Below are 24,612 nucleotides of genomic sequence, written 5' to 3' on the forward strand. Positions count from 1 at the left end.
TGGAGTGCCCTCTAGAGACCAGTCATCCAAATAGTCTTTTGCCATCCATTAGAGCAGCCGTTTTCAAGTATGGTCCTTGGACCAACAGCATCAGCATTTCTTGAGAAATGGTTAGAAATGTAAATTCGGGGGGGCTCACCTGTTTAATCCCTTTGGGTTATCTTATAAAGAACAGAAATTCATTTCTCACAGTTCTAGAGGCTGAAAGTCCAAGATCAAGGTTCCAGCTGATCCAGTGTCCAGTGAGAGCCCATTTCCTGGTTCACAGATGGCACCTTTGTAACTGTAACCTCACAATGTGAAAGGGTCCAAGGGAGCTTTCTTGGAATTCTTTTATAAGGGCACTAACCCCATTCATGAGGGCTCCACCCTCATGACCTAATCACCTCCAAGTGTCCCACCTCCTAATATAATCACCTTGGGTGTTAGCATTTCAACATATGAATTTTGGTGGGGGACACAAACATTCAGACCATACCACCACCTTAGGTCAACTGAATCAGAAACCTCTGAGGTGGGGTGCAGCAATCTGTGTTTTAACAAATCCTCCAGGTGATTCTGATGCCCACTCCATCTGAGAACACTGCATTAGAATGAACACTCCCCCAAGATGTCAGAGAGTGAAGGTGTCGCTTTGTAAAGAAATTAATTATACAGGCATGAACTAAACTGTCTTTCCTCCAACCAGACAACTAGCTAAATAAATAAACAGACAAAGCTGATGCTTGTAACAAGCAAGAACATGGAGTTATAGTTTAGGATATATCATGAGACCAAATTATAGTTAATGTATAAGAAAATGCTTTCAGCAACTCTAAAATTATCCCCAAACTATCATTTTCAAGAATTATTATGTCCCTTGACGTAAATGATAAGATAAATATGAAGCAGCATAAATACAAGAAGAGTAGGGGTAACCCCAGTGCTTACACCACCATCAATGAAGTGGACCAAGTAGATTCATGGACCCCTGTGCCATACCTCTTCCCCATTATTGAGGACTACAGTCTCCCACAAACCAGCTCATGGTTATTGGACTATAGAATGAGGATGAATATGTCAACATTCAAGGCAGAAATGAAAATAATAATTAAGAAAACCACCTTCTATACTTTTCATGATCTTTTTTATTTAACATACATAGTACATGTAAAACAACTGGCATAAAATTCATAAAAATACAATACTTCTATGCAAGATCACTTTATTCCTGATACATCCTTTCGTGTTCTCCTTAAAATCATTGTTCACGCTTAACACAATCCTTTCTCTGCTAAGCACTTTTAGAGGCTTATCTTATAGAAATCCTGCCCCAACTTTGTTTTGTTTTTTTTTATAGGTCACAGCAATGGCTATTTTTATCGTCTCCTTGCCCATCCTTACCTTCCCCACACTAAAGCAAAAATATTTTTAAATGCTAAAAATGAGTAAAATACTGAGCTTTAATACTGTTTTGTCATGTATATTGAAACTACGACTATTCTACGTTTCCATAAAAGATATTTATAATCGACAGCACCGGCTGCTACCAGATGTGACCAAGGATGAGTGTAGTGTTCGAAACTCACTGGCCTAAAATATAATCATAGCTTGCTGGTAGAGTCACGTTAAGAAATACCATTACAATAGGATTCTCGGGGCGGGGGGAGAAGAAAAAAAACTAATTTGACCACTTTTAACTTTTCCCGGCATGTGAAACAGTCAAAACAGTGTTTTCATGTTTTCCCTGTACAGAATCTCCAATCATTACATGTGAACTTATTGGGAAGCGAATTACGGTAGGGCGGAGAGGTTAGAGAACGGCTTTAAAAGTACATTTTTTAAAAAAGACCTGTAACCGCTGGAGGTACCAAACAGCCATATTTGGGTGCAGAACAGTCGTCGAGCAGAGCACACCTCCCTCCTCCCACCCGCCGCGACCCTCAGCCACCTCCGCCTCGGCCTCAAGTGCCCTCTTCCCATTTTCTGGATCGCTGCATCATTGCTCAAATTCGACTCCCAATCCACAAGTCCCCAGCTGCTTCCCTATTTTCTGAAACTGGCAAAGGCCCAAGAAATCAAAGTCACCCAGCAAGCGAGGAGGAGGGGGCGGGCACCCGAAGACACCGGCAGGGAGGCTGGGCCGGAAGGAGGCTCCCGGGAAGGCGGCTCCGGGGCAGGCCGGGGGCGCGCTCCCCGCCCAGGCTGTCCTCGCAGCTGTCTGCTCTAAGCAAGCTAGTGCTTCCCCCAGACCAGGCTGGTCCTGGGGCTCTGGTGAGAAGGCAGAAAGGGGACAGCTCTTCAGTGGCTCCCAGGAGTGGGCACGGGAAGCCATCCCTGAGGACTCGGGTCTCAAGGACAGTCCGCAATGAGGTTAATCTGCCTGCGGTTAATAAAGAGAACACTGTATAATTAAATGTGTAGTCCGTCAGAGTCATGGTTTGCTCAGAATTTAAAACCTTAAAACCGTTTCTCAGAACTAGGAGGATTCACTGTTTTGAAGAATCTCATTTCACACAAATTAACTTCTAAGAAACAGAAATTCGTACTAGGAATTCAGAGCAGGATCGGGAATCTTTCAAAATAAAAATAAATAGGAAGGGGAAAAAATAAGGACTAAGGCTGAATATAGTCATTCTTCGTACTGAAATGATAGTTTTGGGGATCAAAATTATAACATAAGGCTTAAGGCTTTGTCTTACTAAAGACAGGCAATTTTAGAAAGTAAAATATAAAAACTCCATTCGCTTCTCGTTATTCATTTACTTTTTTGACAGAAAAATTAGTCATGTTTTATTGTATCTTAATAGTCAAAAAAGACTACATATACTACATCTACTGTCCCACTGTAAATTATGTCTACTCAAAATACATTAGTTTGTAGATACACTACATTTGAGTCATTCAAAATAGTTGTTCTTAAAACTACAATTAAACATGAAAAAATTTTTAAATGGCTTAAAGGTATTAAAATATAAACATCTGAATAATACTAAAAATGAGAAAAATACACGATTGCCATTAAGGTTTTTTAACCAAGAATAAGTACTTCCTAAGCAACTAAATGAGTAAATAACACTTATTTGACAAAGAACACTGGGACAGAAAGCAGGAGAGAAGGAGAGAGAGAAGACACGTTGTCACACAGCTGGTAGTTAGAGGAATTCGGTCCTGACCACTAGGTCCAAGAATCTGGATTAGTAATGGGCAGGAAATGCTTCACTAACAAGAGCAACAAGAACCAGAAGAACATCAAGAAGTGAAACAGGTAAGTCCACATAGCAAATACCCTTGTCTGCCCCATCTGCTTTTATGGAAGTTGGTGACAGGAGCTGACATGACCGAGGAGCTTACAACAATCACTGAAATGTCCAAAAGACAAGAGCAAAGAGGCAGAAAAAGAAGTAAGGGGCATCAGTAGTCCATAAACTAAAATCAGCCCCTACGTAGTTGAGAACTCACGATACTTTCACATCATCCTTGTCATGAGCCCTCGTGTTTTTTACACAGGTAACTTTGCTCACTCACTTTAGAACAAATATTTAAGTCAGGTACAAACATATATACTCATTTGCATAGCAAATTTTAAGGGGTGCATTGAAATAGTAACCAACTGATTAAGGTGTAAGTATTTTTACAATCAGAACGACATTCAAATTGACCAAATGAAGTGTTTTCTATTTGAAAACGGTTACCTATAAAAGTTTTTGGGATCTGAATTAAAAACAAGGCATGAGTTATTAGCAAAATGTTAAAACCATTACTGATGTACTTCTCTGTAGGCAGCAGTCATTCTTCTATAACTTCTAAGACCTTGTAAACACTGTTCTGGAACACAGTGGTGAAGTGTGGCTTGGAATCCTTCACCAGGAGGTTACATAAGGGGGGTTTCCCAGCATTAGCAGGGTCTTCCACATCCCAAATTTCAGGCATACTGCACCCAGGCCTAGAAAAATTAATGTACAGATTAAGAATCAAAGTACATTATATATGACAGATGAAGCAGAGCACACTTTTTATATTCTTGCCCTCATTTCCTTTTTTCTATGTAAATTCCCTTCATTTAAAAAATCCTATTATAGTTATCTATTTTTTTTTAAGCTGCCATAAATTTTCTTTGGAACAAGGTGAACGCGGCAAATGGATTATAAAGAAAGAAACAGACGTACAAAATACGTGAATGCAGGTGGTGGGGTAAGACAGATCTTGCTTCAGTTCAGCATCAGCTGTTTAGCAGGGATATGGCGCTGGAGCGCTCACAGTCTCTCCCCAGGTCTGTCAGACAAGGAATGAACACGATGCGGCCATGTTATGAGGACTCAGAGAGGAAAACTGCACCTAGCTAGCCTTGTGCTCAGAGCACAGTAAGAGGGAATATATTATATTGACTTAAAAATTGTAATTGGCAGATGTGCTTAGTTCACATTTATGCAACTTCTCACTATTGTCTCCGAGAATGAGTCAATGTAAAGAAAACCCTGCGGTATTCAGCTCAAGTTTTAGCTAAATGCACAATTAATTTTTTTTCATAATTAAATTTTAAAAGCAATATATTTTATAAAGAAGAATAGAAGTAAAACTGATATTATGTGATATCTGTTCCAATAACTTTGCAGATAGCTTTAACATTTATTTTAAATCTAAAGCAGTATATATAACTGCTGGCTTTCACTAGGGTTCACAAATTTCTTTCTTCTTCTTCTTCTTTTTCTTTGGCTTTTGTTACATTGAAGATTTTTGTTATAATATTCCAAAATGTCAGTATTTTCTTCAGGACTTGTGATTTCTATGTCTTGTTTAACAAATTCTTCCCTATCACATATCATGAGACTATGCATTGTATGTTCTTCTGTGAAAGTTTTAGAGTCTGCTTTTCACAGTTAGACTTATAACTGATCTGGAATTAATTCTTCGGTATGGTATGAGATAGAGATTTAATTTTAATTTTTTCCATACAGATAGCCCTGCAACTCTAGGTCCATTTATCATTGAAAAAAAATTTTTTTAATGTTTATTGATTTTTGAGAGCGAAAGTGAAAGGGGGTGAGAGAGCAAGGGAGACAGAGAATCTGAAGGCGCTCTGGGCCATCAGTACAAAGCCTGACGTGGGGCTTGAACCCACAACTGCAAGTTAAATTTCTAGAAGCAGCACCATCATCACATCACAGGGCTATACAATTTTTACTTTGCTTCTATCAGATTATCTCTCAGTGAATGTTCCCAGGAAGACTGTTCACTAGATTCCACCAACACTGAGCATATATGATAGAATAACAGGGCTTGGGTTTTCTACCATTTAACTTTCTGACACATGCCAAGGCCAAATTGTTACAACACTGCAGGCCATGGGTAGTAGAGAACAAAACATACAGGCAGTAGAAACTACCCAGCTCCTGAACTCAACTGCTTTCAGGAAAGAGAGAAGGTAAGAGCTGCCTCTGTAAGCTCTGTCTGCCTGAGTGTAACATCCTTTAGTCTTTACCTGCATGTACTGGAGCTCCCCCAAGCCAGCCAGCTAGGTCTTTAAATAGCATTACTGAAAATGGGAATAATTTTCTTCTGAATTTATGTGTTTTAATTTTATGTCAACTCTATTATCAGAATTAATGAGAAAGAAAGCAGAGAACTGAGAATAAAAGAGTAGTTAATTAAAAACTCATCTACAACCTGCGTTCGAGTGTATTTTTGTACCTGTATTTGAACATGGGGTGTCAAGTATTTAAGGAATAATCAAGTCACACAATTAAAGTCACTGGTGGGGCGACTAGGTGACTCAGTCGGTTGAGCATCTGACTTTGGTTCAGGCCATTATCTCATAGTTAGTGAGTACGAGCCCTGCATTGATCTCTCTGCTGCCAGCATAGAGTCCACTTTGGATCCTCTGTCCTCCTCTCTCCACCTCTCTCTCTCTCTCTCTCAAAAATAAATAAACTTTATAAAATAAAAATTAAAAGTAAAGCCACTGGTAATGAGATCACATAAATATAGTGTTCACCAATGTGCTGGTCACAGCTTAAGTGTGAAATACTAGGTCCTTTTCCTTTTCTTCTCCTATTTGAGTTCTCCATCTGCTACCCCTGTTCTGACAAATTTTTCTGTTCCAGTAATCTGCAAATGTCTCAGGCATAACTGAAATAGGCAGTGGGGGCCAAGGCATTGAAGAAGATCCTAGTTCTGGTAGAAAGTTCTGTCAAGAAATGCAGTCTTCCTACTGCACTAAATATTAGTCCTTCTTCCCTTTCCTCTGTCTGAGTTCCCCATTTGCTTCCCCGGCAGAACAGAAAGCACAGCTTGTGTTTTGTTTCAAGGTTTAAGCAGAGTGCACCTGTCTTAGGTTTCCTGAGATTTATTATCAGTCTGGTTTAAATCCTGTAATAGACGGAGAGTGCTGTTTTAGTTACGCAGTGAGGAAACAGATTAGAGAAAGTCACTTCTTTAGCCTCCTCCTCTCCACTCCTGCCAAAAAAATACAGCAGGGGCAAGCCGAGATCCAGATGGGAAATTGAGTGTGCACTCCCACCCCAAACTCTCAGTCTTGGTGCCCAGGAGTGGGCACTAAATGGAGAAGATCCAAAGCCAGTGAATTCACTGCTGACCTTGCTTAGTGAGCAAGATTTGTTGCCATACTTCCTAAATTTGTCTCTCATCCCTTCTTGTGTACAAAACAGTGATCTGCCCCTCAGCACATGAGACTACTACAGTGATGCAAATCCAAGGAGTTCCATCAACATCTTAGAATATAAAGTGCTCCGATCTCTACAGTTTCCACATATTCAAAACACTATGCAAGATCTGGGAAAAAAATGAAGAATCCTGAATCAAGGCTCATCATTAGCATGGGAAGAAAGAGGTCGTAAAACATTATTTTTATGTTCCAGTAACCTATAGGCGTCTCAGGCTGATAATCCAACTGGGGAGTGAAGCCCAAGGCAATAAAGATCACAATGCTGGTGGAAATCTCTGTCAAGAAACTAAGTTCTTCTAATTGCAAATGTCAGCCTACCATTCCTTTATTACAATGTCCTCCTAAAATTGTTATGAGAGATGCTTATGACTCTTTTGTCCTAAATTTGTGTAACAAAGTTAATTAAAAGTGGGTATATGAATTTCATACATATCCTTCTGTTTATAAGGACCTAAAACATTTTCTTTTTTTTTTTTTTTTCCCTACATCTTTATTTTTTTTTTTTTTTTTTACAAATAGTTTATTGTCAAATTAGTTTCCACATAACACTCAGTGCTCAAGGACCTAAAACATTTTCTAAATTATGGAACATAAACATTTTCCATAGATCCTGATTAAATTCAACTCACTTGGGACATATTCACAGGAAAACTATTCAATAATCAACAGTTGTTTGAGTTTCCTTGTGGGCTATGTTGACAGCTACTGTGTCACAGAATTATTTTCACTCCTGAGTCAATATTTAATTATTTTGTCTTAACACCCTTGTGTGTCACTGAAATGCATGGCGAATAAGTATGATTAAGCAACGAACACAGCAGCCTCCTGAAGGCTTTTGTTTAAAGAGTAGTGAGAATTTTAAAAATAAAAGTTCTCCATAAAATACTCTTTAATTTCTAACGAAACTGCTCGTGTCTGTGCTCCTCATGAATCCAATGCGTTGGTATTTTAACAGCAAGGAGCTACAGTCGTCTGTGCTTTAGTCACCGAGGTACATTTCTAAACAGTCACTTTTACAAGTCATATTTGCTTTGGGGCGCCTGGGGAGCTCAGTCAGTTAAGCGTCTGACTTCGGCTCAGGTCATGATCTCATGGTTTGTGGGTTCGAGCACCAAAGTAGGGCCTAGGGCCTGCTTCGGATTCTGTGTCTCCCTCTCTCTCCTCCCCTCCCCCACTCGTGCTCTCTCTCTGACTCAAAAATGAATAAACTATAAAAAAAAAAAAGTCATATTTGCTTTTATGATCTTACTAACTTCTGCTGTACTCTGCCTAGTGAACTTCTCTGCGGAAATAGTTTTAAAAACTATAATGCCAACAGAATGTAGGTTAAAGTTAATTATTTTCCCACTCAAATAAGATGTGAAACAGCAAGAAAGAAATGTCACTGTAAGGGGACGCCGGGGGCGGGGGGGGGAGGTCATCTCTCACGGGACATGGGGTGACGTGCAGAGAGGTGGTGCGCACAGAGGAGGCTCTGACTCTCGGCCATCTGTCTGTCTGACTTCATTACAGTGAGACTCTCCATTACTGGTTTCAGACTCTGCAAGTCTTTTTAAAAGAGAATACACTCAACTTAAATAAGTTTTTAAAAACGTCACAGACAGATACGAGCAATTTGGGAAGCTATCAACCAGTGCCAATATAATACGTTTAAGGTTGTATACACATGCAAATCATTATAAAAGAAACATGTTTATAATGACTAGAAAAGAAAAAATTGCAATTCAAATAATGATCTAAAAAGTTCTTTCCACTTATACTTTGCTAAATGTTATATATATATATCTCACGCATACGACTAGTAAAGCACTTGCCATAAGACTGAATTAATTTTTCATGCCTTATGCATATAAAATATTAACTGTGTTGAATACTCACTTGGATCTTCTTATACACCAGGACTCTTCTAGAATGTAATAATTCACTTGTAACTTTATCAATTCTCGCTTCACTTCTTCAGCTGCTTTTCGACTATACATTGAGTAAACTATTTTCGTTCTGGCTCTTTAAAGAAAAATAATTGGGCAAAGATTTTCAATATTAAAAGGATGCAATCAACCTATATGGACGAAAGTACTGAACGGAATAAGAAGAAAGAGTCTACAGAAGAGTCAGGTCAAGAGAACTTTCTTCTCAGGGTTGCTGCTCAGGGGCTCCAGGGAGGTAAAAAGGACATTTAGAACCAGCATGAGTCTCCTAGGAGAAGAGGTGCAGTTTGGTGAACCCTTTCCTTTCCAAACCTAGTCTTTTTGTTCGTTTGCTTGCTTGTTTTCATTTCAGATTCTCCATCACTCTATCATACATTAGAGTGAGGTGTGCTGTGTGTGGGAGGGTGGCCCACGCATGCACGGCCACCAGACTAAAGCTGCAGCACAGCCCTGACATGGACAGCAACAATAATGGGCATAAATGGCCCTCCACTTTGGTCCTAGAGTAAAAAACAACAACAAAAAAAAAACACCTAAACCAATTCACACAACTGCTCTGAAAATAAGCTTGTGGAAATTGGTTTTTTAATGAAAAAGTTTTTTTTATTTATAAAATGTATGTTTCACTGTTACACAGAGAATATATTAACAGGAAACACCCAATCACTTAGGAAGTGAATAGCTTAGCTTGACCTATCCCAGAAATTGCAGGAAAATTAAATCTATGTTCTTTTTAAAGAGAACACAATACTCTAACTTATGAAAAATGGTAAAACAACAACAACAACAAAAAACCCAAGATCATTCTAGTAGGCTGCACAGGTGAAAATCAGAATAAAATCTCTTTGAATGAGATTCCATTTCAATGGACTCTTCAGAATTCAAGAAAAATAGCCAAAAGGGAAACTTCATAAAAGCTAGAGGCCAATGAATCTTCCGGCGAGCATAATGACGGTGACAACTAACAAAGACCTGGATGTCTGCAGCCCTGCTCACCTGGAGAAACGGACACACTATGATTTCATTTTGCCGCCTCATACAGAAGGCAGCACATGCTGCAGTCTTATTGCCCTGTGGAGCCTTAACAGTCTGTATCTAACTTAGCCCTCTTACTTCAGCTTTGTTTTCTCCCCAGCTCTATAAGTCCCTGTTCACCACGGCCCTCTGGAAACACTCCTCGTTATTTTGCTGGTTCCCTCACTCGCTATTTGTGTGGGAAATTTGTTTTGGGCAACATGAGAATTGTGTACTAACCTTAAACCTGCATCTTCATAATGTGGATGATTCACAATGGGCCGAAGTGCAGAGAGTTTAACACTCGCCATTGTGGGCATGGCACCCGCAAACACCGCGTCTGCAAAGCCGGAAAGAAGGTCCCAGGAAGAGACTCAGTGAGCGTCACAAGGGCCTCCTTCTGGTCAACCCAATCCCTTCCCAGGTGAAAAAATGGAAGCCCAGAGAGGTTCATGACTTAAAGATTCAATGGAAGAACCAGAGTGAAGTTGGCTGGCTGGAAAAATGGCTATCAGCAAACTGGCTTGGGTAAACGATTTTCTTGGGAAGTTAGAGCCTCATTTCATCACTGAGGATTTCTGGGGTTTTCTTTGTTTGTATGTTTTTGTAATGTCTTAGAAATCTTTTCTGCTCCTAGGAAAGAAGTATCAAATTGGCTAGGAAAGTTTTACAGCACCAAGGGATCCTGGAAAATGATTTAAAATTCAGTCATTTGATACTGAGACAACAATAAAATCTCCCTTGGATAAAATGTCGTACTCCAAGAGTTCATTTCAAGAAAGCACATGCAGGACTAAGATTAAAAACTCATAATAAGCACAATAAATTTATTTTAAGATATGTAATGTAAAAACTTGGATACATTTTGAAAAAAGCATTAGCATTTACGGAAAATAGCAAAATAGATTACTAAGAAATTTATATAACACTTCCTTTGCAAACCACTTAAGCAAGATGGATATCTCTCTTTTTCTGAATAATCTGGAAGCAACACTACTTAGAAAGGCCACTGGAAGTAGGTTGGGTTTAAGATTTGGCGGTGGTATGAAAAACCGCAAGGAAAGCTTACCTGGTTTGGTACTGTATTTGATCCATTCTATAAGTTCTTCTTGTGGCAAATTGCTGAACTCCCCCACAATATTCCATTGGGTTTGTAGATTTGCTGAACCCTGTATTGACATTGCTGCTAATACAGCAAAAACAACAGCGCCAGGATGTACTTTGCAAAAGAGCCACCCAAATAGCTGAAACCAAATTAAGAATATGTTGGTAATTAGTACAAAGCAACCTGTATCAAATAAACAAAAGTTCTTCCCAGAGAAGAACACAGCCTCTGGTGGAGTCTCAGATAAAGGATTAATCATCCTAACAAAAAGTTTCAGAAACAATGACCAGGGGGATTAAAAGAATTTTACCATCAGCCTTATATAGGTGGGATATAATTTAAGAAGCTCTTCTCGGGGCACCTGGGTGGTTCAATCGGTTGAGCGTCTGACTTTGGCTCAGGTCATGATCTCACGGTTTGTGGGTTTGAGCCCCGCGTCGGGCTCTGTGCTGACAGCTAGCTCAGAGCCTGGAGCCTGGAGCCTGTTTTGGATTCTGTATCTCCCTCTCTCTCTGACCCTCCCCTGCTCACGCTGTCTCTCTCTCTCTCTCTCAGAAATAAATAAAAACATAAAGAAAAAAAAAGAAGCTCTTCTCTCAATTTGTTCTAATTCCAGATTCAGGTGATGCCAGGACCACCTACATAATTTGACAGGCCCAATACAAAAAGAAAATGTAGGGTCTCTCGTTTAAAAAGTATTTAGAAGCTCATGGGGTGCCTGGGTGGCCAGTTGGTTGAGCGTCTGACTTCAGCTCAGGTCATGATCTCATGGTCTGTGAGTTGGAGCCCCATGTCAGGCTCTGTGCTGACAAACAGCTCAGAGTCTAGAGCCTGCTTCAGATTCTCTATCTCTCTCTCTCTGCCCCTCCTCTGCTAATGCCCTCTCAAAAATAAATAAACATTAAAAGAATTTTTTTAAGTACTCAGAAGTTCAAAAGACCAACAGAAGAGCACCCAACTAGATGAAGGGTCCTTCTGAGTGCCCTCCCCCACCATGTGTTTGTAGAGGTCCCACACACGGGAAGCCAGCCTGGGGCTATGCTCTCTATCTTTAGCCATGGGGCGGGCTAGCATTTAGGATGCAAGGCTTCCCACCAGCCTCCTTTCCTGTCCCAGCCTGTAGGAATCAGGAAGAGCGGCTTCATCCCAAGGCAGGTTGGTCTCTGGAAAGCCGTCCCTCTTTAACACAACACCAACATTCTGATTGGGAAACTTGAGGCTAGCTGATTTTTCCATTCAATAATGGAAATATTGAAATAATGGAATATTTTCCACTCAATAATAACACTTTATCCCTGTTCATTATTTCCTTACTTTCTCTATATGTCTTTAGACTTAGATTTTAAGCTTCTTGAGGGCATATATATATTTTTGCTTTTTGATTTTCCTATTTACCATTCTACCTTCATCCCTAGAGTCTGGTATAGATGTTTAGCAAATATTTGTTAAGTTTAAAAGAGGTACTGCTCCTGGACCTTGGCTAATTGGTTGATGAAAAGATGGCATGATGCAGAACCATAAATCTGTGAATACAGACCAAGGATGCAGTTATCCAGGGAAAATAAGCAACAAATAACCAAAATGGTGCACAACAACTTTTAAAAAGGCAAGGATGTACATACAAATGTATACTCAAAAGAAATTAAGCTTGATACTGAAAAAAAACATCTATTTGAAAGCAACTGTAACTTGAAATCACTGGTTAGAATTCTTTGTGATAGGAATGTCAAAATAACAAAAAAATATTTCTACAGTGAAGCTCTGCTTTCTATCAACATCTGTAGTGATCATTCATGATTCAGCCTAGAGTATTTGAGTGTCTGTTGTAAGCCAAGGAATATTTTAGAAATCAGAATGATAAATGACCCTTTTTGGCCCTTACCCTTTATGAAAGATTAATATAAAACCATGAAGAACTTTAACTATGACAATTTAAATAATTTTGAGTCATTCAATATTATTTTAGACCATTCAATGACATAGGCTGGGGTAGAGTGATCACAGCAGCTACAAGGTCAACATAACAACCATCTTACCTGTCTTGAACAGATCAGAGAAGCCATAACACACATGTGTGGTGTCAAGAAGAGTTTTAGTCTCATAATTAAAATACCGAGGGCTGTATATGCTAACAGTTGCAATGCATGATAAACTAGCTGAAATAAAGAAAAAATATTTTTTTACTCCTATAGTTTACTATATTGTTAAATAGATGAACACCCAGAAGAATACTTTTTCTTGGCAACAATACTTTAATTTTTGAAATAAATGAGTCTTAAAGTTCACTTTCAAACCCCTCTGTTTTAATAAAAGCCTAAAATCATCAAGTCACTAAGGCAAGTGGTTCTAGAATTCTGCTCAGGGTTAAGGCCATAGTTACCAAGGCCCACATTTCTGAATCTACCTTGATGATACCATCAGATTAACACAGGAAAGCGGTAAAGAAAACTAAGTAATACTTAAGATTCCAGAGTCTGCCTTGGAACAGTCACCAAAATCAGGTTGATATATGCAATACAGTATTACTAGCTATAGTCGCCGTGCTGTTGCTAAGAGAGTAGTTTTAAAGGTCATCACAAGAAAAAAAATTACTTTATAACTATGTATGTGATGGATGTTAGCTCGACTTATTGTGGTGATCATCTCACGATGTGTACTAATCTGATTATCTATGCCGTACACCTGAAATCAGTATCATGTTACATGTCCATTATACCTCAAGTAAAAACAAAACAAAACAAAACAAAACAAACAGAGAGAAAGAAAAACAGGTGGAATCCATAGGAGATGGGAGCAGCAACCAGTCATACCTCCAAAGCCTCAGGGGGAGGTGAGGAGAGAGGAAAATCATCTCCAGTCAAGCAAAAGACCCTCCACATGCATTCAGCAATACACTAGATCTCCTGAGGATGATCAGAGCAGACCCAATGGGGTTCCTACTTAACTATTTTAACAAATGAAAGGTCATGTTTCTGACAGTCTGATAGAAACACATATAGGCCAATTTTGAAGATGATGAGTGATAAATACCAATACTTAGAAACTGGAACTTAAAGAAAAGTCCATATATATATATACAAACATTGAAATAAAGTAAATTTCAGTAATGTTAAGTCCTTACCTCTCCATGATCAAACTGGTGTTTTCTGAAATGGAATAAGAAATATTGCTATTGAATCATTATTGAAGCACTTCAATTATTTGCATTTTTATCTTACAATAGAAATTTTACAATGTCTTTAACATTCCAAGTACATATATATGTAAATAAAAATAACTAAAAGCTATGAACCAAAACTGGTGCCATAATCTTTGAAAAGATGGCTTATTTTTAAGAAATTGACTGTGTTGCATACTTCACAGATTTGATTACATGGACAATTCCTGGGCCCATAAAAGGCACACTGTGGTGTACCGGCTACCTCCCTGAGATGTGCTGCCAAAGCGGGGCGGGGAGTGAAGGCAGCCCTGAAGACTTCATAGTTCTATTGCCCTGCTTCCCATCCCCAGGGTTACCTGAGCTCCCCCACAAGCTGTAGCTGCTATAAAGATAATTTAGGAAACCACATAAAAGATTTTTTCAGCAGTGGCTCAGGAATATACAAATAGCCACAAAATTCTCCATTTAGTTTTGCTTGACAGTTTTAATTCCTGGGAAAGGATGCACGCTTAGAGGTCTCTGCATCTCCCTTTGGCCCCGCCGCCACCCCTCCCCTGCTATCCCATATTTGGTGCCCCTCTCCATAATCACTCCAACTCCATTTCCCTGTTTTATTTCCTCAAAAATGTTCATTTATTATGATCATGTCTCTCCCTACTAAAATGGACCGTTCAGGACTACAGGGTACAGATCTATCCATCCCCAACCCCACTGAGCACCAATGACACTGGAGACACAGGAGTAGATAAGATGGGGAAAAAAACCTTGGCCCTCACGGAGCTTACATATAAGTCAAGGGAGAAACAAAAAGCAAATAAGTAAACATATGTGAAACAGTGACAAGTACTGTGGAGAGAGCAAAAACAGGGCACAAGATGCAGAGGGGGATGGGGAAAGGGTATATCAATCAATGGGGTCACTGAGTGACATTTGAGCAAGGCCTGAAGGAGCAGAGATATTGAGCAACCCTCAGGAAGACCACTTGAGGCAGAGATAAAGATAGTGCATAGCCCCATAGTGTGAAGTAGTCCTTAATGGGCTAACTACAAAGACACCATGAGCAGTGAAGACAGAGGTTGGGGAATGGTGGTGCCATAGGAGATGTTCAAGTATAAATGGTGAGAAATGCTGAGAGAGGAAGATAAGGGCATGTGATGATGAAGAATGACAAGCCAGGACACAAGGAATCTCCACGGAAGTGAAGGTCAGGAAAGGCTTCTTGAAGGAGGTAATGTTCTAACACTAAAATGAAAGGAGTTGGCCACGTACAGAGCCTGACTTTGGGGAACAGAGGCACAATTACGGCCTTGGCATGAGCAGCACAACACTGCAGATGCAGGAAGCAGCATGCCACAGTTACAGAGCGGCAAGAAGGTCCAGGAGACTTGAGTGTGGTGGGAAAAGGGAAAGCGAGAATTTATTTTTCTCTCAATTGCCTCTTTTGTGTACTTCACTCGTTTTCCAATGGGGTTTTACCATATTTCCCGTTAATTCATAGAAGTCCTTTATATATGTCGGTCATTTGTCCTTTGTCATATATTGTGAATATTGTACCCAATTTGTCTTTGAACAATGCTTAGGGTATCTTATCAAACCAAAATATTTATCTGCTCAGCTTTTTCAATCTTTCCTTCTAGCTTACAGGTTTTACGTCATACTTAACCAGGCTTCTCTCATCCTAAAAGTCCTAAAATAATCTCTTGCTTAATATTGGGGCATTAGTTTTTTTCCTTCATTTAAATCTTTAATCCATCTGGAATTTATTTTGTGTAAAAAGTGAAGTATGAAATCAGTTTTCTATTTCCCTGCTCTTCTCTCAAAAGGCAGTCCACTGGTCCATAAACCATCAACAGAATAATTTCTTTTCCCTGATAAACTGAAGCACAAAGCAGTGTCCTTCAAGTACAGATTATGTGTAGGCCTAATATCAAATTGTATGGATGGAATCTGAGGTATGAGTAAGTAATGTGCTGAGCTCTGCATGCATAGGGAATCATGAGAAAAGCAAAGAAGGGGAATGGCAATAATCGAAAACGTCAATGATCAAATGGTGAGTTACCACATGAATTATAAAATTAATACCTTGCAAATATCTACTTAATAGATAATATAACAAAATGATGAATAGCATATTTACCTCATTTGTGTCTGTTGTTTAGTTAAGACACCCCACAGGTCACTAATAATCTGCAAATAGATTTTTTAACACTTAAGAGCTGTTTTGGGAAAAAACAAAGTTTTAACTAAAGTACCTTCTAAATTTTCAAGCTCTACTTAAAAATATAAGAAGTACAGAAATAAGAGATGACTCAGGAAATGATCATTACAACAACATGATCTTACATTTGTACAAAACTTGATTATATCTAATACCTAACAACTCTGTTCAAAGAGATTTTCTTATCCTCATTTGGTACATGAGCAACAGGCTCAGATGGATTAGATGATCTCCTGGAAGGCAGACAACAACTAGGAAGCATTAATAGGTCGTGAAACCTAACCTCCTGGCTTCCAGTCCGCATTCAGCGAACTCCACATGCCAAGGTCACTGGCAATGCCTCTCCTTAATCATGCACACATACCCAGACAACTGGCTCAGAGACTGATAAGCACAACTAACTGAACACTGGTGTGCACAGTTAGCAGTCACCGGAAGGTCATCTAATCTAAAGCCTATCCCCAGTATCGATGTCCTCTTTGACACTGCTGACACGTTTTAATCCAGCTCCTGGAAGAACCACCCAACTGCTGCTTGAATCTACAACACTTTTCTAGTCAGCCCAGATCCATTCTGGTCCAAAGTCCAACCTTCCACAACTGGCCATAATTCTAAGGAGCCAAAAAGAATGTTGTAATCTTATTTCCAAGGCGTAGGCTTTTAATATTTGAAAATAATTATCCTTTGTCCATTTGAATCTTTCTTTAAATCAAACATCTCAGCTTTTTTACAGGACATAATTGCTTTCATCATCTCTAGCCATCCAGATTACTGCCTTTTTAATGCATTCCGGATTGCCAACGTTGGTACTTCCCGAATACCCACTAGGTGCATACCTACGCAAGTATGCAGAAGTGCAAAGGAAGCACAGAGCCTGGCATATGTCAGAAACTGACCACAAACTCATTAGATTTGAGAAGCTTGTGCAACTACAAAACTGAATGCTACACTAGACCCAAGAAGGGGAGAAAGGTGCAGAGTCGGATACCTGTTTTTTCCTTGCTTTTTAATGGACATGATGTGAGGCTGGTTAACAACCTCTTTGATCTTCTAATTCTGTATCTGTCAAAATGGGGGCAATAATATCTGTGTACCCTACAGAGCTGTCAAATTAGCAGGTGAAATAACACATGTGATATGGCTGGGGAGAGTACAAATATATAAAGTGAACAATAATCCTAGGACAAAATGTTCTACAAATATACGACATTCTGTTAACCCAGAAATCACTAACTACAAATCAGAAAACTTTTAGGGTCTATCGTTTTTTTTTTTGATTACAGATTAATCTTTATTTATTCTCTTAAAACACTTGCAGTTACAGAATTCACCAACTCCTACAAGAAAAAAGAAGAGACTATCACCCCTGCTCTTTGCTAAAGATGGGAACTTCCCTGACCTGATTTAAATCTGGGCTTAGAATTTCATTATCAAAGCCAAGTTGGAAGTCTAACAATTTTAACGACGTTGGTAATACATTGTTAATATTCTACTTTTTTCCTCTTGATCAATAATAATAAACTCAATATAGGAGTTAGCACTGCACAAATGACTTAGAAAGGCATATATTAAATGTTTTAGGGAAATATCACATAAAGTTAAAAGTCAGTCAGTAGTAATTTACAAAGACAAAAATAACTGTATCTGGGTCAATATGGTCTCTTTGATCATGTCTTTTAAAATACATGATCATCAAATCCCGAGCCATCCTTTTTCTATGTCTATTTTATGTGGACAGATAACAACATTTTTAAGGCTTATAATGTTCTTCAAGGGCTATTAGTAAGAAAATACAGAATATGTTTCAACAAATCCATTAAAGTACTGTGTCATATTAATATGTAACCTAGTACATGTTAGCTACTTAACTACTAAGGCAGAAACAAGAAAGTGCTTTATTATAAGAAAGAGCTCTTAAGTAACGGACATACCTTTCTAACAATTGCAATAAACACAACCAGAACAACCGGAAGCAACAGCGTCTTTGTATACCTCAAGGGAGTCTGCAATTCAAAGAGATGCTTTGTTAGAGAAAAATATTTCCAGACAAAATTTCAAATAACAAAGTGAATTTTTAAAAGCATAAGTAGAGAAACATGAGCATCCACCCAGTAGACCCACTGACTCCCATCATAAAAATGAAGACACATTTCCACAGAAACAAACATCCCCAAAATGCTGAGTTGGAAAACAAGAACACTTGTAAGTATCAAATGTGACTAGGAAGATTACTGTGCATATTTTGTACACAAGAATTCCTACGAGACAGGTCAAGACTCCTTCAAACAGCATGAGCATTTCTGGATATTTGGTGGGGGTTAAATATCATAACCATGATCCCAAGATACACACACACACACACACACACACACACTAATAACCAATGTTTATGAGAGAAAAACAGTTTTGCATTAAAAAAAATTTTTTTTAATGTTTTATTTTTGAGAGAGAATGAATGGAGGAGGGGCTGAGAAAGAGAGAGAAACAGAATCCAAAGCAGGCTCCAGGCTCTGCGCTATCAGTAGAGAGCCAGATGTGGGACTCAAACCCACAAGCTGTGAGATCATGACCTCAGCCAAAGTCAGACGCTTAACCAACTGAGCCACCCCAGGCGCCTCTTTTGCATTTTCTTTCTTTCTTTTCTTTTCTTTTTTTTTTTTTTTTTTTTTACAAATAGTTTATTGTCAAGTTGGTTTCCATATAACACCCATTGCTCACCCCCACAAGTGCCCTCCTCCATGCACATCTCCCCTCCCCCCCACATCCATCANTCTCCCTCTCCCCCACTATTTCCCCCTTCTTCTCTCCCATGGTCCTCCGTTAAGTTCCTCCTAATCCTCCTATACGTGCAATCATATGGTATTTGTCTTTCTCTGCCTGACTTATTTTGCTCAGCATAACACCCTCAAGGTCCATCCATGTTGCTACACAAAGCCAGATTTCATTTTTTCTCATTGCCATGTAGTATTCCATCGTATAGATAAACCACATCTTCTTGATCCATTCATCTGTTGATGGACACTTAGGCTCTTTCCATGTTTTAGCTATTATTGAGAGCGCTGCTATGAACATTGGGGTACATGTGCTCCTATGCATCAGCACTCCTGTATCCCTTGGGTAAATTCCCAGCAGTGCTATTGCTGGGTCATAGGGGAGTTCTATTGTTAACTTTCTGAGGCACATCCACACTGTTTTCCAGAGGGGCTGCACCAGTTTCTTTTGCATTTTCTTAATAGTAGATTAAAAGCTACAGAAATATTTAATAACAAAGTCTGACACATTGCAATCCTATATATTTTTCAATCATTTGAACTCATACTTTTAAACAATTCCGGGCTTGAAATTTCTAAATTGCAATTGATTTGCTTACCACCAACTTTACCCTCACAAAAACAATATTATATTATTGACTTAAATAATGTACACACTTTCCCAAATATGTTTATCAAGAGAAATCTAGCTTTAATCATATTAAAAATGCTGGTACATTTTAATTCTACAAAGTAGTATTTTCTGATTTTCCCTCTCATTAGTCCAATTTTCTCACTTGTTATTCTGTATTAGACAAGTAATTTTGATAATTTATTAGGCCATAACGCATACTTCATAGTTATAATTCCCATTAAGAGGAGATTTTTTATGGTTTTATTTTACTATTAACAAGCATTTGTATAGTATTTAATATTATAAAATATATATATTTCTAACTAGTAAATTTTAAATTACATCTTTACTGAGACCTTTGTCTAGACAAAGATCATATAACCCAAACTATGATTTAAAATTTAGACATTTGCTATTAACAACTAACAATCAACTTAAGAAAAGTTGTGAAATATAGGTGTTTACCCTAAAAAGGCAGTATGTCAAAACTGCGTTAAAAGTACTTAACAATTTAACAAAGAATTCAAACAATTTTAAAAACACATTTCAAAACTTTATTTTGAAAGTATTTTTTAGGGGTGCCTGGGTGGTTCAGTCAGTTAAGCGTCTGACTCTTGATTTTGGCTCAAGTCATGATCTCACAGTTCATGAGTTTGGACCTCATGTCACTCCCCACTGACAGCATGGAACCTGTTTGGGATTCTCTCTGTCTCTGTCTCTGTCTCTCTCTCTCTCAAAATAAATAAATAAAAATTTAAAAAAAGGAAAGATACATGAGCCAAAGATTTTGTATCTAGCCAGAACCTCACATATAAAAGGCACTGATAGAATATGTGACCATGTAAAAACTCAGGGATCACTGCCCCTATGGCCCTTCCTGAGGAATCCATTGGAGAGCAAGCTTCACACAATAGAGAAATGGCAGGAGAGGCTTCAATGCCAGAACACGTAGCGTTAAAAACACCAACCTACAGAACTACGACAAGACTGCGCTATAACGGTGACAGAATAGCATGAGAGGTTACATGTGCAGATAATTAAGGTACAGTGAATCTCTTAAAATGGGGTCAGAGGGGAGAGTACATGGAAAGTAGAATAATGTCACTGATTATAGTATTACAGTAGGAATGGGGGGGAGTAGTGGAGGGACAAGAAGAAACTAAGTTCAGTATAACTCTCAGTAGGAAACCAACAGAAGGGACTGGAGTGAATATATAAAAGTATTAATACAAAGGACACAAAAGAATACAATTTCCTCAATACAAAAAGGTCCAATACGCAAAAGAACAAATGCAAGGGAAACAAACCACACAGGGAGAGAGGTACTCATGTGTGTACACCCGTGTGTGCAATATTAGAATTACAAATTCTTTTAATATTTCTATGAATTGTTGGATTTGTTCTAAGCATAAAAGTTATATATGCTCATTTAGTAAAAAGTAAAAAGAATGCAGAAAAAATAAAGGAGACAACCAATTTAGGGAGTGCCTGGGTGGCTCAGTCAGCTAAGTGTCTGACTCCTGATCTTGGTTCAGGTCATGATCCTACGATTCATAAGTTTGAGCCCCACATAGGGCTCTGTGCTGGCAGTGTGGAGCCTGCTCCAGATCCTCTCTCTCCCTCTCTCCCTGCCTCTCCTCCTCCCTCAAAATAAACAAAGAAATAAACAAATAAAATGGAGACAACCAACTTCACATTTTAACCAGTTATCAGCATTTCTGCCCCAGTGGGTTGTCTGTTCACACCCTTCACCTATTTCTGCATATGTGTTAGGAGTGGGGATGTGTTCTCTGTGATGGGAAAGGGTAAGAGTCCTTGGTAATTTTTTGTAATGTTTATTTATTTATTTTGAGAGAGAGAGAGGTAGAGAGAGAGGTGAGAGAGAATTCCAAGCAGGCTCTGCGCTCAGCGCTCCAGCAGAGCCTGATGCAGCAGGATTGATCTCACCAACTGTGAGATCATGACCTGAGCTGGAATCAAGAGCTGGATGCTTAACCGACTGAGCCACCCACGCACCCAAAGTCCTCTGCAACTTTTTATTGATTAGGACAATCTCCTATACTCACTACCTTATTCCCTAGTTTCCCTTGTCATATTTATGGCAAAAATCATCCCACTTGGTCATTTGCAATATTTAATGTCAGATGTTTTAAGTTATATGCATACAAATTTATTAATCATTCTCATATGCATTGTGTTGAAGTGTTTCCTTTTCCCCACCACATGGATGTATCAAACAATGGATGCACTCTCCAAACTGGCATGGGACTCTATCGCTATGGCACAGTCCCTGTGAAGATACCTATGGAGATGAGGAATGGCAGGCTGCAAACAGCTCTGCTATTGTCTTCAAATTGACTGAGGCCATGCTGTGCCTCAATAAAGCAATTTCTTCTATCACCTACCTGATGGTTCTTCCTCTCAGGTGATAGTGGCCTGTGTACCCTAAATCATGTCAGAGGACTTCCACCAAGTCCTCACGCTCTGCTGCTGTTCACCCTCTACTTGTTTTACCACTTGCCTGAAGGAGTCTTAAGCTGCTGTGAACACGCATTTTAATGTCTTGCAAGAAACTCTTCCTTCCATTCTTTCACTGGGCTCAATACATTCATTCATAAAATTTTTATTAGCCATTCTGCATCAATACTTCCCAGAACCTGCGAATGGAGACTGGTAGGTACTGGAGTAAAGAGCACATCTGCGGGACATGCTCAATTCAGAACGTCTGACTCTGCAGTGGGGGCACTATCATCCACTGGTCTGTGTAAGTCAGGGCACAGAGGGAACCCAGTGGGAAACAGGAGGAAAATGAAAGTGCCAACAAAGTACTGCTGACCGGTATCATACATGCACACACATAGCTTTGAAGGAAAATGTTTCACAGATAGTAAAATATCATAATAAATTGGGGCCTCATGGGTGGTGTTAGAAAAGACGCATTTATGCGTATTTGTTGAACCAAACCAGCTCACTGAGTACTGCAAAATAATATTTTATTAGAAATACCATTAAAATACCAAAGTACCTTCCTCTGTATCTCATTTGGTCCTCATAATATCTTTTTGCAGCACACTAGGAGCAACTAGTAAGCTATGAGAAAGAACAAAATGAGATTCACGTGTTCAAGAATAGTACTGCAGACTTCCATTTCACAATCCACCACACTACTGCCTGATTTCCTTTTAAACGTCTGAATACAGTTTTAGAAAAATGCTGTTGGAGTGAAAAAAAATTGTACTCAATGATATTTCAAAGCAATGAGATTATTCCAACAAACAACCACTGAGTGAATGGAAATGTAAGAGCCTGGGAGTGTCACTGAATTAATGCTGTCCCTGAAAAGAGGCATCTTGAAATGCCTCTGTGTTTACTCATCCAAAAAACTATTGCTAGTCTGAATGCATGCTTCTAAATTATCAAAATGAGAAAAGACCATACATTTCGGGGTGCTGTACTAATGTAAGTAGGAACATCTTCCTGAAAGCCGTCACTTTCCTTTTCCTTCCAAGTGAGGTAACAGCACGGAGGAGAGTCTGAGATAACAGGAGCGCCCTTTATGAAAAATGAATGGACCAGAACCTGGGGAAGGAAAACTAGAAATCACATCTTACCTCCTTTTCCATAAAGTCAAACTCTGCTGCACAGGTATACAATAAAGTATCAAAATCTTTGTAACTGAAGAATTTTGATGTTAATAAGTTGCCAATATGAGCCTAGGAAGGAATAGAGTGAGGTGCCATTAGATTACGCCATATAGTGTAATAATGCATTTTAATCTTAATAGCATCGAAAACTAGCTTTCACTACATTGTAGAGCTCACTGTTCCCATGCCAGGCTTCTTCTGTTAAAGAGCTGCAACTTCATGGGTCTCCCTTCTTTCGCTGACAAATGAGAACTCCAACAACACTCTGCCTTCCACAATCTATCATCAACATACCATAGCTTTCATCCTTAGGGTTTCCCTGCTCAGTGTGCTAAGCCTGATGAAATACACTACCCGTCTCCTTTTCTGGAGCCTTCTAGGAAGGGCAGGCGTGGTAGCACATACAGACACCTGTCAATTATAAGGGACAAAGTGCAATGGAGTGAGGGAGAAGGAGACATTCTTTCTGATTTTTGAAAAAGGGATTGAAAAGACTCTTTGAAAGGGGCACCTGGGTGGTTCAGTCCAATAGATTCTTGATTTCAGCTCACTCAGGGCATGATCTCACAGTTGTGGGTTCAAGCCCCGTGTTGGGCCCTGTGCTGATGGTTTGGAGCCTGCTTGAGATTCTATTTCTCTCTCTCTTTCTCTCTTTCAAAATAAATAAACTTTTAAACAAATGGTCAGGTCTTGGAATAAAATCCACCTTTTCAATGACAATCGATTACCCATGTAATTCTTTACATGTTAACAAGTGCTCTCGCTTACATCCTCTCATCTACTTCCCACAAAAGCCATGCAGGGAAGGTGGGATTATTTGCATTTAAAAATGAGAAAACATTGGCTACATCTTCAATTCATTATTGTCTAAAAGAGCAAGAACCAAAGAAGAGGGGGGAAATTACATAACAACCCACAGCTAAAATCCTAAATGATACCTACATGAAGTGGGAAGATGGAAGGAGAGAGGAACTAAATAAAGGGTGGTGGGAATGAGTTGAAGAATTCCAAAATACTCTATTTTGTTGGGGAGGAAATGTGTTCTGAAAAGTTTAAGAAATCAATAGGGAGAACATACAGTGCCTTTAATGGCATAAGGAAACTGTCTATCTAATGAAAAGGAGAAGAAAATCTAAAAAGCAAGTAAAATATTTGGAAACTCTCAAATACAATGGAAGAAATAAGTCCCAATATATCGGTAACTGCCATAATATATAAAGAGCTTAAATTCACAAATTAAAGGATAGATGCTCAAATTGGGTTTCAGGAATAAATTCAAATATACATTATCTACAAAAGACATGTTTAAGACAAAAGTGTATCGAAGGGTTGAAAATAAAAGAGGATAACAAGATGTGTTAGATAAATTGGACCACAGAAATCTAGGTTAGCAATAGTAACATCTCACAAAACTGAATTCAAGCAAAAATATATGAAAAGAGACAGAATGACCTTATATGCTGATAAAATGAAGAGCAAAGCAAGGTCATATGTA

General features: G+C 38.9%; 1 protein-coding gene across 4 annotated transcripts in view; it reads right to left on the minus strand.

The window, feature by feature from the left end:
• Positions 1 to 1,108: 1,108 nt before the first annotated feature.
• Positions 1,109 to 24,612, minus strand: part of DPY19L1 (dpy-19 like C-mannosyltransferase 1) — a 104,018-nt gene continuing 80,514 nt past the window's right edge. For 2 of the 4 annotated variants that reach the window (XM_039239151.1, XM_039239148.1), the window contains exons 14-22: positions 23,085 to 23,186; positions 18,021 to 18,092; positions 16,009 to 16,058; positions 13,833 to 13,857; positions 12,748 to 12,867; positions 10,676 to 10,850; positions 9,847 to 9,946; positions 8,543 to 8,668; positions 1,109 to 3,925 (exon numbers count right to left, since the gene is read on the minus strand). In XM_039239151.1, the coding sequence (XP_039095082.1) occupies positions 3,769 to 3,925; positions 8,543 to 8,668; positions 9,847 to 9,946; positions 10,676 to 10,850; positions 12,748 to 12,867; positions 13,833 to 13,857; positions 16,009 to 16,058; positions 18,021 to 18,092; positions 23,085 to 23,186 (927 nt within the window). In that variant the 3' untranslated portion in view covers positions 1,109 to 3,768. The remainder of the gene's footprint in view (positions 3,926 to 8,542; positions 8,669 to 9,846; positions 9,947 to 10,675; positions 10,851 to 12,747; positions 12,868 to 13,832; positions 13,858 to 16,008; positions 16,059 to 18,020; positions 18,093 to 23,084; positions 23,187 to 24,612) is intronic. The other 2 variants (XM_039239150.1, XM_039239149.1) reach the window with 2 other exon arrangements.

This window comes from Hyaena hyaena, unplaced genomic scaffold, assembly GCF_003009895.1.
Source record: "Hyaena hyaena isolate Hyena2069 unplaced genomic scaffold, ASM300989v1 scaffold_153, whole genome shotgun sequence".
In the NCBI taxonomy this organism is placed as follows: domain Eukaryota; kingdom Metazoa; phylum Chordata; class Mammalia; order Carnivora; family Hyaenidae; genus Hyaena; species Hyaena hyaena.